General features: G+C 42.7%; 1 protein-coding gene across 2 annotated transcripts in view; it reads right to left on the reverse strand.

The window, feature by feature from the left end:
- CAMK1D (calcium/calmodulin dependent protein kinase ID) overlaps positions 1-13407 on the reverse strand; it is a 488361-nt gene that overhangs the window by 77651 nt on the left and 397303 nt on the right. For both annotated transcript variants that reach the window (XM_066384571.1, XM_066384569.1), the window contains exon 4: positions 392-530. In XM_066384571.1, the coding sequence (XP_066240668.1) occupies positions 392-530 (139 nt within the window). The remainder of the gene's footprint in view (positions 1-391; positions 531-13407) is intronic.

Consider the following 13407-nt stretch of genomic DNA (forward strand, 5'->3'; position numbering starts at 1 on the left):
TTCATTCCACATGTTGTGGGAGAACAGCTGGAATAAGGAGAAGACTGAGGAACTGCACTGGAAGAACGGGCTCTGTGGTCTATACATCTTGAACAAAATTACCTTTTCGATAGGCTTAAATCAATACACAACCTACCTCTTGGTGGCCCTTTGGCAACATTATGACTATAAAATCTCTCAGACGATTGCCAGCACCATTGATCTGAATCTTAATTCAAGCTACTTCCGAGTCCCAATGGCCTGGATGACTAACAGTACCCAAAAGCGCATTATTCATTCCACCCATGTTTGTATCAAGGCAATCAAATTCCTCCTCCGGAGCCAGGCCTCTTGGACAGGTGCATTATGGGTTGGAGAGCAGCTAGAGAATATTGCTAAGCAATGGCCTCACCTTGAGGTCCCTGTGAACAATGCCCATTCTATGAAGATAGTATACAGCATCCAAGACCTGGCGGATCAGAGTGCTAGCATCTTTCTCTGTGTAAAATCCCTTCTCCACGATCCTGTCAAACAGCTCTCCACCGGATACACTGTTAAAAAAAGAAAAAAAGAAAAACAAATTAGAAGTTTGAGAAGATCTGTTAAATTGTTTAGGAAAAACCATCAATAAGAGTTTTCAATATGATAAAATACCCAAATTTTATTTCAAAAATGAACACATTTTCAGAGTAGGATTTTGTCCCATCTATTCCTTAGAAGCTCTACTAAGGAGGTGTTTCTAGTCATGGTGGTACAAATGTCCAGAATGAAGTAATGGGACTAAAAATAAGCCAGGACCCATAGAGTAGCCAGGTTTGAAAGGTCCCTCCTGGCCTCTGTCTCCTTGCTGCTTTGATAATGTAAAATCAGAATAACCTCTGGAAACGTTATCAGCTATAGGGAGGTATGCTGGTTAAGATGTCTCCTTTGTACAAGATAGTATTCTTAAAGTAACCAGAGTGTGTGTGTGGGGGGGGGTGCTATGGGCAAAGCATCAAGCAGCCAACAGAATGTCTGGGGTTTGACTAAGGTATGCTCTTAATATGTTGAGTGCATGAGCATTCTTGAGTCTTTAAGCCTCAGTCTTTTTATCTGTAAAATGAAGAGGCTAAGCTAGTCAACCATATCCCACAGAGGTTAGGAGGATACTCTTAGAGGCATCAGAACCTGAAAGCTACATGTGATTTATGAAAGGAAGGAAGGAAAGAAGGAAGGAAGGAAGGAAGGAAGGAAGAAAGGGAAAGAGAAATGAGGGAGGGAGGGAGGGAGGGGAGGAAAGGGGAGGAGAGGGGAGGGGAGGGGGGGAGGGGAGGGGAGGGGAGGGGAAGGGAAGGGAAGGGAAGGGGAGGAAGGGGGAGGGAAGGGGAGGGGAGGGGAGGGGGAGGGGGAAGGAAGGGGAGGGGAGGGGAGGGGAGGAGAGGGAAGGGAAGGGGAGGGGAGGGGAGGAGAGGGAAGGGAAGGGAAGGGAAAGAGAGGGAAGGGGAGGGAAGGGAAGGGAAGGGAAGGGAAGGGAAGGGAAGGGAAGGGAAGGGAAGGGAAAAGAAGGGAAGGAAAGGGAAGGAAAGGAAAGGGGAGGGGAGGGGAGGGGAGGGAAGAAAAAGGAAGGGAGGGGAGGAAGGATGGGGAAAGAAAGGAAATGACATCCTATTACATTGCTTTCCTTTAGTTTTTGGTGACAATATTTAATTTTAATTTGCTTTGAATTTCAAACTGCATTAAAATTTTTTTTTAATTTTTATCAAAAAAGGGCCTGGACAAGAAAAGGCTTTTTTGAAACAGGTCAAAAAACCAGATAAACAACCTGTATAGACCCTTTCATTTTGATATTTGATGCTACACTGAGTTTAACAAAGTAACAACACAGCTGTACAATTCTGAATAGAAACAACTAAACTAACACCTTAGCCTTCCAAGTCTTAGAATGCATACTTCTCTAAGAAAACAGTGCCATTTTGGAAATGAGCTTCAAGGGATATCGTAACACAATTTTTTTCCTGTAGAAGAGAAACAAATATTCCAGAAAACAAAATGAAAAAGAGATTTATTTGAAATCTTAAACACTTAAAACAGTTTTATAAACAACTTTTAAAGCACACCCGGACAGTAACATACACACATTCACAAATATACAAGACTATTATGACTCATTTTCTGCAAGTCATGGCAATTAATGTGCAATAACTACTAAACCACTGATTTTTTTCCTAAAAAAAAAAAAAAACAATAAAGAAAACAAAATTGCAGCTATAAAAGCCATCCAAGTTACCTACGGTCATTCCAAGTGATACTGTGCTTGGAGAATGTCTTGTTTCCAAAGCAAATGGAACAATCGAGATAAGAAAGGAAAGATGCTCAGGAGAAATAAAAAGCAATTCAAAGAGTGAAAAGAAATGGAAACAACTGTGCAGAGACTACATTTTGATGACCATGTTGTAAACAATCCCTCCTTAGGTAAACCAAAATCCCCAAACATCCCCTCTCAGCAACTGACTCCACATTCTCAGCAGTCTTCATTTTTCTAGACCCTGCTTCCAATGAGTTTCAATATCTGAACCTTTGCAGGCTTGAGGACGTAGGGCAGGAGCTGCACTGCTGCCAGGGGCAGGGCGACTGCATGCATTCACATCGACTTAACCCTTCGAGGAGGGAGTTTTTTTCATGCTCGCTGACCCCCGGGAGTGAGTTTCTTGTTCAAAAATGAAATTAGTTCCAGTTCCAGTTTTATTAATTTAAAATCATATTTGTTTGATAACCAATTTATGGAAATAAGAAAAACATACATTTGCCTCTTTTTAATGTTGCCTTACACATTTTTTAAATAAAAATTTCTGTATGATCATACTCTGGATGGTCAGAAGGCAGAAGAACATACATGAATTTTTGGACTACTCAAAGCGTTAATCTTTTACTTGACCATTCATTCAACAGTTACTGGGTGCCCATGATACGCCAGCTACTGTGTGCATGGTCGGTGCCCATCGAGGCAATATTTGCTATGAAGGAGGAAAGTTTGTTTTGATTGTGCCCCTCTGTATCCTCTCCCATCAGGCCACCTTTCAAGGAAGGTGTGACATAGTATTCCAGAGCTCTCTTACCACTAGTCCGCCTGCTACTCAGGTCCTGTGCTGAAGGAACCTAGGGAAGACAGCTCCTCTTTCCCACCACACCTCCTCCCCGTAGTACTGCAGGACCTGCCAGGTCCTTTCCTTCCCTCAACACTGATCTTTCCTATTCGCATTCTCTCAGTTCCCTTTTCTGCTTCTGACATGTAAGATGCTAACAGATTCTACTGAACAACACTAGTTGTACTGCAATAGGGCAGCCACGCAGTGAGAAATTAACCTCCGGAGTTGAAGTGTAAGATACTGCTGTGGTCTGTACTGCCATAGAGTTCCAATTTTCTGCACATTTAGTATTTCCCTTATTAAATTTCAAATTGTATCAGGTCTTCATTTTTCTGAACATTGCTTATAAGGAATTTGGTTTTCTTAGAAATAAAAGGCGCGTGGGAAATATTTAAAAACCTGTCAATTAAAAAAATGTAACAATACTAATAAAAATACCTTAAATTTGCAAATCATTTTATGCTTTTCAAAAATCTCCTTAAGCAGACATTTCAAAGGCTTGACTGTTTTTAATCCTCTCAAATTCATATGTTTAAGCCCTAACTCCTAAAATGATGGTATTTGGAGGGGGGGGGGGGCTTTGGGAGGTGATTAGGGTTAGAAGAGGTCATGAGGGTGGGGCCCTGTGATGAGATTAATGGCTCCATAAGAAGGGGAAGAGAGACTAGTGCTCCTTCTCTAATATGTGAGGACATAGAGAGAGAGAAGGTGGCTGTTTGCAAGCCAAAAAGAGAGCCTTTAACGGGAACCAAATCTGCCAACACCTTGATCTTGGACTTCCTAGACTGCAGAATTGTGAGAAATACACCTCTGCTGCTTAACATACCCAGTCTCTGGTATGCTGTTACGGCAGCCTGAGCTAACGAGACAACCACTCATTTTCAAAACTCCTGTGAACCAGAATCCCAGAATCATTAGTAAGGAAACAAGTTGAGAATTGTGACATGGGGCATGTCTGAATTGAGCCTGGAGATCATGGTTAGGTTCATAGGTTGGTTGTTTGGTTGGTTGCTGATCTGACAGACAGGCAGTTCCCTAGTCTCTCCCTTATGGCAAGCTTCCTACGTTCATGGAGTTTCCGATTAAAAAATGCAAAGCATCGCCTGACCAGGCGGTGGCACAGTGGATAGAGCGTCGGACTGGGATGTGGAGGACTCAGGTTTGAAACCCCGAGGTCACCAGCTTGAGCGTGGACTCATCTGGTTTGAGCAAAAGCTCACCAGCTTGGACTCAAGGTCGCTGGCTTGAGCAAGGGGTTACTTGATTTGCTGAAGGCCCACGGTCAAGGCACATATGAGAAAGCAATCAATGAACAACTAAGGTGTCACAACAAAAAACTGATGATTGATGCTTCTCATCTCCCTCCATTCCTGTCTGTCTGTCCCTATCTATTCCTCTCTCTGACTCTCTGTCTCTGTTAAAAAAAAATGCAAAGCATCAAAATATACTTAGAAGGATCGGGGTCTAGTGACTGAGAAAAGAAGTAGAACCATAATAATAAATAAAATGATGAATAAATCAATAAATCAGGGCCCTGGCCGGTTGGCTCAGTGGTAGAGCGTCGGCCTGGCGTGCAGAAGTCCCAGGTTCGATTCCCAGCCAGGGCACACAGGAGAAGCGCCCATCTGTTTCTCCACCCCTCCCCCTCTCCTTCCTCTCTGTCTCTCTCTTCACCTCCCAGAGCCGCAGCGAGGCTCCACTGGAGCAAAGATGACCCGGGTGCTGGGGATGGTCCTTGGCCTCTGCCCCAGGCGCTGGAGTGGCTCTGGTCACGACAGAGCGACGCCCCGGAGGGGCAGAGCATCGCCCCCTGGTGGGCAGAGCATTGCCCCTGGTGGGCGTGCCGGGTGGATCCCGGTCGGGCGCATGCGGGAGTCTGTCTGACTGTCTCTCCCCGTTTCCAGCTTCAGAAAAATACAAAAATAAATAAATAAATAAATAAAAATAAATCAATAAATCAAATGATGAATATAGCCACAAGGAGAGAGGCTTGGCTGTGGGGGAACACAGATGTGGAAAGATTAACTACCAAAGACTAAGGGAGAGGACAGAGAGGTGATTCAGATAGTCTCTGCTCTTTTCAATTCAAACTTTGATGATGATTAAGAACAACCTGCCTTTGCATGAAACTTGGGTTTGCTTGCTCAGTGTCTGATAAAATCATTGACTATTACAGTATACAGCTTTCATATTGTATATGAATTTTAAATATGCAAATGTGAAATAGTTTGATGTAATAATCTCAGTAAACAATTGTCAAGAAACAATTTCAAAGCTGCTGGATCTAGTCTAATGTAAGCTCTGATTCCACTGTGGTATACTGTAATGCTGTATAACTTTGTCAGTATACCATGTATACTTTGTTAGCATGGGGCAAACCGTTCTATTCTTTACATGCACTTGAACTTCCCCATCTAACTTTGGTAGGTATTATCCTCTCACTTTAAAATTTATTGCCAATTATAACTTAAAATGTTTTATGTCTTATAACGATATCATCCACACATTCACTAAAAGATAGTCCTTGTGCACTTATGAACACCTAGGCTCCAAAAATCTGTTTCTCTAGAATTTAGATATAATAAAATAAAATGAAGAAGGCTGAAGGAAACCAGCATGTCACTCCCAAGTATGCTTCTTTGACATAAAAATTATTCTGAGCTGTAGGAAATTAAGAAGCAGGAACAGCTCCCCCTTTTATATCTAAAGGCAAGAAATAAATTCACTTTTATTGGAGACAGACTTTCACCAGCCCAGAGACAACACCAGAGAAATCAGCAGACTTTATTAACTCATCCTTATCTTCTTAAGACACCATTTACTACCCCTACTCTAAATCTCTCTATCTTTTCCATTTTTCACAAGTGTGTTCTTGTCTATAAGGTATAAAAGCTTCCTGCTCTAGTCACTTCTTCAGGTCTTCACTGTCTTGTGAAGGCTCCCAAGTACATGTAAAAATTCAATATAATGTGTATGCTCTTCTCCTACTAATCTGCCTTTGTAAGTTTAATTTTCAGACCCAGCCAGAGACCCTAAGAGGGTCAAGGAAAATGTTTACCTCCCTCCAAGCCCAAACAGGGCTGTGTTGTTAATTTCAGACAGAATAGTCGAGGAATTATTAGCAGTGATGCTGGGATAATAAAAAATAAAGCAGTGTTACAGAAAACATGCCTTGAAATTCACAGCCTGTCACATAAGTAGTCAGAGATAGAACTGGGTGACACTGCCTGATCTCTGGTGACTGCCTGATTAGAGTATCAACTCAGAATGCTGAGGTTGCTGGTTTGAAACCTGGGACTTGCCTGGTCAAGGCACATATGAGAAGCAATCAATGAACAACTAAAGTCAAGCAACTCTGAGTTGATGCTTCTCTCTCTATCTTTCTCTTCTCTTACTCTAAAAACCAATAAACAAAATCTTGAAAAAAATGGGTGACATAAATACAAGAGTAATGTGGTCTTAATGTGCCCCTGACCTAGGCTGCTTATAAATGTGTGTTTTCTAAGAACCACCTCCTCTGTTTACATTTATCTAGTCCTAACGTGAAGGTATTCTTGGAATACGAAGGTTGTGATTAAGAAAGGTTACAAAGCAAAGCATTTTTCACGTGTGAAACGCCAAGGTCCAGATGAAAGATATATGCACTTTTTCACCCAGTCTACAGAGAGAAATCATCCATCTTCTCAGTCTTTCCCTCAATCAAGCCAACTTGGCAGCCCCTGCGATCTCCCTCCTCCACGGGGGCAGTCACCTGCCTGTCTCCCAGGCCCCCACCCTTAATCCTTACAACCCCATGTGGCTTTGGCACCCACACAGTCTGCTTCTGGGGGGACTCCCCCACATACTCTGGGAAGATTAAAGCTTTATTTCATGTAACCTCTGCTTTCAATGATTTCCTCCTTCAATAAATCCTACTTTAATAATAAAAATGTCTTTATTCTTAGAATTCAGTTTCACAATATCTTTCAGGTCTCAATCTGTTCAGAAATTTCCAAAACACAAACACACACTTCTTCCTTTAACGGACCAGATTAATTTAACTCCTTGAGTTCCATAATGCTTTGATTCTGGCTATTTTCTCTTCTGAATATCTGGGATATTAGGACTGAACTGTGTCCCCCCAACATCAATTATTGAAATCACACCCCCCAGTACACCTCAGAATATTACTACATTTGAAGAAAGAATCTTTAACTAAAGTTAAATGAGGTCATATGGCTCCAATATGACTAGTGTCTTTGCGAGAGAGAGAGACACCAGGGATGCACACACACAGGAAAGATCATGTGAAGACACCGTGAAAAGGCAGTCATTTACAAGCCAAAGAAAGAGGCCTCAGAAGAAACCAAACCTGCAGAAACCTTGATCTTGGACTTCCAACTGCCTGCCAGAATGGTGGGAAAATAAACTCCTGTTGTTTAAGCCTCCAGTCTGTGGTCTTTTGTGATGGCAGCCCTCACAAACAAACACACTGGGCAACGTAAAGCACCTTCCAGATTCATGCAGCATATTTTTTAATGTACAGTCCCTTCTTTATATATATATATATATATATATATATATATATATATATATATATATATATATATATATATATATATATATATTTTTTTTTTTTTTTTAAGGTTCATTGGGGGGAAAACCTTTGTGATACTTTATCTGCCCTGTCTACTTTATAAATTTACCAAATTATCAAATAATCTTCTATCAAGTCAGACAATATGTTGTCTGTTTCCAAGAGGCCCACAGCGGGGGTGGGGAGTTACTAAGATATGCAGAGAAGTTAAACACAGTAGATAGTGCCAGTATTGGGACTGGGGCAGTGAAGGTGATTTGGAAGACCACAAAAGGACTCGGAGAAGGGGCCCGGGGACAGGGCAGAAGATGAGTATGAACTGTCTTAAAGTCAAAGCAGTATTTAGTCAAGTGGAGGAAAGTCCAACGGTAAATAAAGTCTAGAAATCTGAATGATCATGACAGGAGTTTTTGGTAAATTCTCTCTCTTCAGAGAAATGTAGTCAATGAAAGAGGTCAGTGAACACCTTCGTCCTCTAAGCCCACTGCCTGGCATGCATTATTAGTCTGTATTTGGGGGCTACCAAACAAGCTCAAGTTGACAATCAAAACCACCAGCGACTAATGACTTGCTAAACTGTGACTGCAGATGGATGACCACCAAGCATTAAAAAGGGGAGACATTAGTGGTTAGAGGAGAGGCTTCCTGGAGGAGGTGTCTTAACTTCCTTTTTGTGTCTCTGGAGAGTAACACAGTCCTCACTGGATTACAGGAAAATGTCAGCTCAGTCCCAGAGGAAGTTGGATGTGAGAAAGGAGTTAAGAGGAAGAACATGAACGGCAGGGAGAAGACACAGAAGCAGGAATGAACACGGTAGAAAAAGAAGCCTGACTTATCTGGAAAATGCAACTGGTGAAGTCAGGGCTTAAAGGATTCTGAAAACCCAGCAGTGAGTCATTAACGGGCTGCATCAGATGATAGTAACTTCGGAGCTATCTGATATCTAAGGTAACCCACTTCTGAAAGAGAGGCTGCTGAGAGTACCGCCGCTGGTGTCTGCAGGTGTGGGCTGAGGGACATCTAGCAGCAAGGTCATTTCCATAGTGTACATGCTGTCTTCCAATGAAGGTCTGTAGTTGCCACCCTGGAGGACCCCTGCTTTAATACTCTCAGACCTGCAGACTCCCTGACCCCCTTAGTTGTGCTCAAAAGAGCAAATTCATCCAGCCAGGCAACAACTTTCATTGTTTCTGGTGGGGCCTCCGTGATTTCTTAGAATATCTTCTCCTCCTGCTTTCCAACTACGCCCCTTCAGTTCCCAGCCGGCCGGCCCTCCAGACTATCCAGGAAAAGTGCGGTTACAGCCAAAATGATGAATAAGGAAGAACAAAAGGCTTCAATTCTGTTTGAGAAACTTATTTGCTGAGAGCAAGGAATTTTACTTTGCATTACTCATAAGAAAAGGACTAACGGGTTTGTGAAGGAATGATGAACATGATCAAGGTTTCAAGAAAAATAGCTAATCTCTTCCAACTCAAAGCATCTGTTCACATTCAAATATATATATATATATAATTACAAATAATTTTTAATTTTCTGTTTTCCAAGAGGGCAAAAGATATCTTATTCATATAGAAAATCCCCAATATCTATGACTTGTATTCCAGTGGGGGAGGGAAAGAAGGAAAGAAAGAAAGAAAGAAAGAAAGAAACAAACAGATGAATGTGGAACTCTCAGTGAGCTCTAAGTGCTGTGTGGAGAGAGACCTTCGCTTGAGACAGGTGCCTGGTGCAGCCGCCCTGAGGCCTGTAGGAGGGTCCCTCAGGATGACAGGGAAGAGCCAGCCAACTAATGATTGGAGTGAAGAGCTTCCGGGCAAAGGGCTGAGCTTGTCCTAAAACTCCGAAGATAGCACAGAATTTAGGGTACTTAGGGACCAAAAAGGTCAGAATGACTGGAGTTTTCTGGGGAATGGGTAGAATCGTTGATGGGAGGGAAGGTGCAGATCAAGCAGCGTCATGTGCTATGGACTGGATGCTCGCATCTCCCCCAAATTCATAGGATGAAATATAACTGCCAATGTGATGGTGGTTGGACGTGGGGCTTTGGTAGGTAATTTGGTAATGAGAGTGGTGCCCTCATGAATGAGATTAGTGCCCTTATTGAAGTGTAGAAAAGAAAGGCTTGTAACATAAATAACTTTTGGCAAACTTACTTTCTCTAAAACGGAGACTTTTAGCAGAACTTACTTTTTCTGAAAGTTACTCCCTATAGGCCTTGAGGCTGGTTTCCTAGACTGTGGTCTTGGACTACCTTTGAAGTAGCAGGTGTTCTCAGAATGTTTCTCCCTGAATTAACCCTATAGATAAACATTGTAAGAAAGCTTGTTTCACTGCTTTGTTTTACTGTTATACTTTCTCCCCTCCCCATTCCTCAATCAGTATGTAATTCTCCCTATAAAACCTAACTCCAAACTGTAGGTTTGGACCACATTTGAACAACTTAGGTTTCCATGCGGTCCACATAGCCGGATAATTAAAGACTCCTAATTTCTTAATTTGGCTAATTGATTGTGTGGCAAGATGTCTTATCTCCCTGTTCCGATACAACACTTATAAGAAGAGAGAGAGAGCTCGCTTGCCCTATTTTACCCTGTGAGAACACAGTGAGAAGCGGGCAGTCTATGATCTGGAAGAAAGCTCTGACCAGAACCCAACCATGCCTGCACCCTGGTCTGGACTTCCAAGCTCCAGATATATGAAAGGTAAATTTCTGTTGCTTATAAGCACCCTGATTGATGGTACTTTGTTATGGCTGCCCAAATAGATGAAGATGTCACGTAAACTAAGATTCAAACAGGATAGGTTTATTCTACATTTCATAAGAAATTATTGGAGGGTTTTCATCCAGAGGATAGGTGAACTGGTTTACACTTTTAAAAGCTCATTCTGGCTGCTGCGTGGAGAATGGGTTGTAGAGGCAAGCGGAGGAGCAAGCATACTGTTGAGGGATACTGCAGTGACCAGGTGACAGAGGATGGTGGCTCAGCCATGGAAGCTGGGGAGAAGTGGACAGACTGGGGTATGTCGTGGAAAGTCAGTACACAAGATGACACTGATACAGGCACACAGGAAGGACAAGAGTCTACACTGTCTCCTAGATTTTTTGAGAAGCAAGTAGATGGTGGTGCCATTATTTGAAAGGGGGCCCCTGGTGAGAGAACAGGTTTGGAGGAATGAAAACAACTAGGTGAGCAGCGGCCACCAGAACTTCCTGCAATGGTGAAAATGTCCTTTATTGGCAGTGTCAGGCGTGGTAGCCACTAGTCACAAGGGGCTATTGTGCGTTTGAAATGTGGCTAGTACAACTGGAGGAGGATTTTATTTGTGATTCATGTATGTAGCCACACAGCACTACCCTATTGGATAGCATAGATCTAGAGTCTTGAGTAGATTATATGAAATCTGAGATGCCTATTAGGTGAAGACATCAAGCAGGTAGCCATATATCGTATATATATGTCTGAAGTTCAGGGCTAGAGTTCAACATGAGAAAGTCATCAGCATGTAGATGGTCTTCAAAATCAAGAGTCTAGATGTGATCAACCAGTGAGAGTGTGTAGCTGGATGAGAAGAGATCATCTGAGTGCTAGGAGCCAGCTCTCAGACGAGGAAGGGCCAGCACAGAACCAGACAGAAAGAGGCAGGGAGCGAAGAAGGAAAGTATGGTGCCATGGAAATCAAGGAGGAGGTCTTGGTCAACCCTGACAAATGCCGAGAGATCAAATAAGATGGGGACAGAGAAATGCCCATCATATTTGCCACAATGAAGGCCATGGCTGGAGGTAGAGGTCTGAGAGTCACTGGCATATGAGACTGTCCTTGGGACAAGAGATGTTTGAGTACCCCGAGAAAAGAAGGGTGCCCAGGACTGAGGTCTCTGAGCCTTTCTCATCTGTAAAAGGGGAAATTATACCTGCTCTAAGAATTACATGAGACAATGAAAGGAAAATCCCTAGGTAGCCTCTTGGCGTGCTTTAGTGGTTTGTAAATGTCCATTCCCTTTTCCCTTCTCCATGGGGCAGGGGTGGGGTGGGGAGGGGGGGAGGTATGCAGAGGCAGAAGCAAACCCCTGACTGACAAGGGATTGGTGTGAGGGTGCTGCTAGGAACAGGGAGTTGGAAGGAGAGGAGGGTGACACAAAGCTTCTGGTTCTCCAGACAAAAGAGCCCCCTGCTCTTCTCTCTGCTCCCCACAGATACGCTGGGGTTTTAGGAAGCTATCCACGCAATTGATTAGAATGGAAATTTGTGAATGTTTCAGTTGTAGTACATAAATACACAATTTAGTACTGTGGCTTCTGCATTAAATAGTTATGTCCCTATAATCTTATAAAATGAGGAAGAGGCTGACCTGGGGTGGCGCAGTGGATAAAGCATCGACCTTGGATGCTGAGGTCACCGGTTTGAAACCCTGGCCTTGCCTGGTCAAGGCACGTATGGGAGTTGATGCTTCCTGCTCTTCCCTCCTCTCTCTCTCTCTCTCTCTCTCTCTCTCTCTCTCCCACACACACCTCTCTAAAATGAATAAATAAAATTAAAAATAATAATTTATAAAGTTTAAAAAATGAGAAAGAATGCTTTCACCGTAGTACAGCACATCCTGAGCTGTCCAGGTTAATGAAGTACTAACTGACCAGCTTCACTCAAAACAGTGACCGTGCAGCGGAGCACAGGTGGCACGGGCTTGGTAATAACCGAGGTTCTTGAAGGTATAAGGTATACTTTTGGAAAATATTTTGTAATAAACATACCAGCCTTCCTACAGTTAAGTTCAATTAGGAAGATTTTACTTGGCAACACATTTTTCTATTATAATTTCCTTAATATTAAAATAACTTTGCATTCCTTGAGTAGGGAACAATTGAGAGATTGGAGATAACTCTAGACTAGGTCTAGGAACACAGCTTGGTCACAGATAGGCCACAAAAGTGGTAACTCCCATGCAGGAAACAGCCAGTTGGCTGAAAGCACATCTTTATCTATCTTGGATAAGTAATTATGTTTAACACTAATGAGGAAAGTTATGCAATTTCACATATGACCAGATTCAGTACCTGAAGACAAACTTGACAGGGCACCAATTTTATGACAAGTCTAAAAAATGCTTTTGAATTCCTCTTCGTTTGTCCAGCTTTAAAGAAAGTTCACTACACGCGTTTACATTGGTTTCAGTGTTTCTCAGTCAAAGGGATTGCTACTGAAAACGGTATCGCAGATGTGTGGGGAGCACATGCATTTAGGTAATATAAGGAAAGTCTAACAATGCCTCTAAAAAGCAGGAATAAAATAAAAGTTGTCTGCTTGTTGTCAGCCTTGCATAATGCTCAATGCTTCTGTTGATTAAGTCTGCAGGGTTCCTGTGTTTACCTTCTATCAATAGCAATGACAGAGATGCAAGCCTGCAGTTGACCACTGCAGGGCTCTGTGGCTCTGGGCCACCTTTGTACCTATTGAACCCTCACATCTAATTCCAACTCATCACTTAGAGCCTAGCTGAATGTCACTACTTCAAAGAAGCCTTTAACGGACCCCCAGATGAGATAAGTACCCCCATTACGTTCTCTCTGAGCACCGATACTTCTGCACAGCACTCACCAGTGGAATTGTTGGCATGTCTATAGGATGCTTGTCCTCCCACTCTGCTCCTGCTTAGCCCAGACTGCGAACTCCAGGAACACAGAGGTAATGATGGTCTCTATGCTGGAATTGGTGTAGCCAAGGTTTC

This window comes from Saccopteryx leptura, chromosome 5 (assembly GCF_036850995.1).
Source record: "Saccopteryx leptura isolate mSacLep1 chromosome 5, mSacLep1_pri_phased_curated, whole genome shotgun sequence".
NCBI classification, from domain to species: domain Eukaryota; kingdom Metazoa; phylum Chordata; class Mammalia; order Chiroptera; family Emballonuridae; genus Saccopteryx; species Saccopteryx leptura.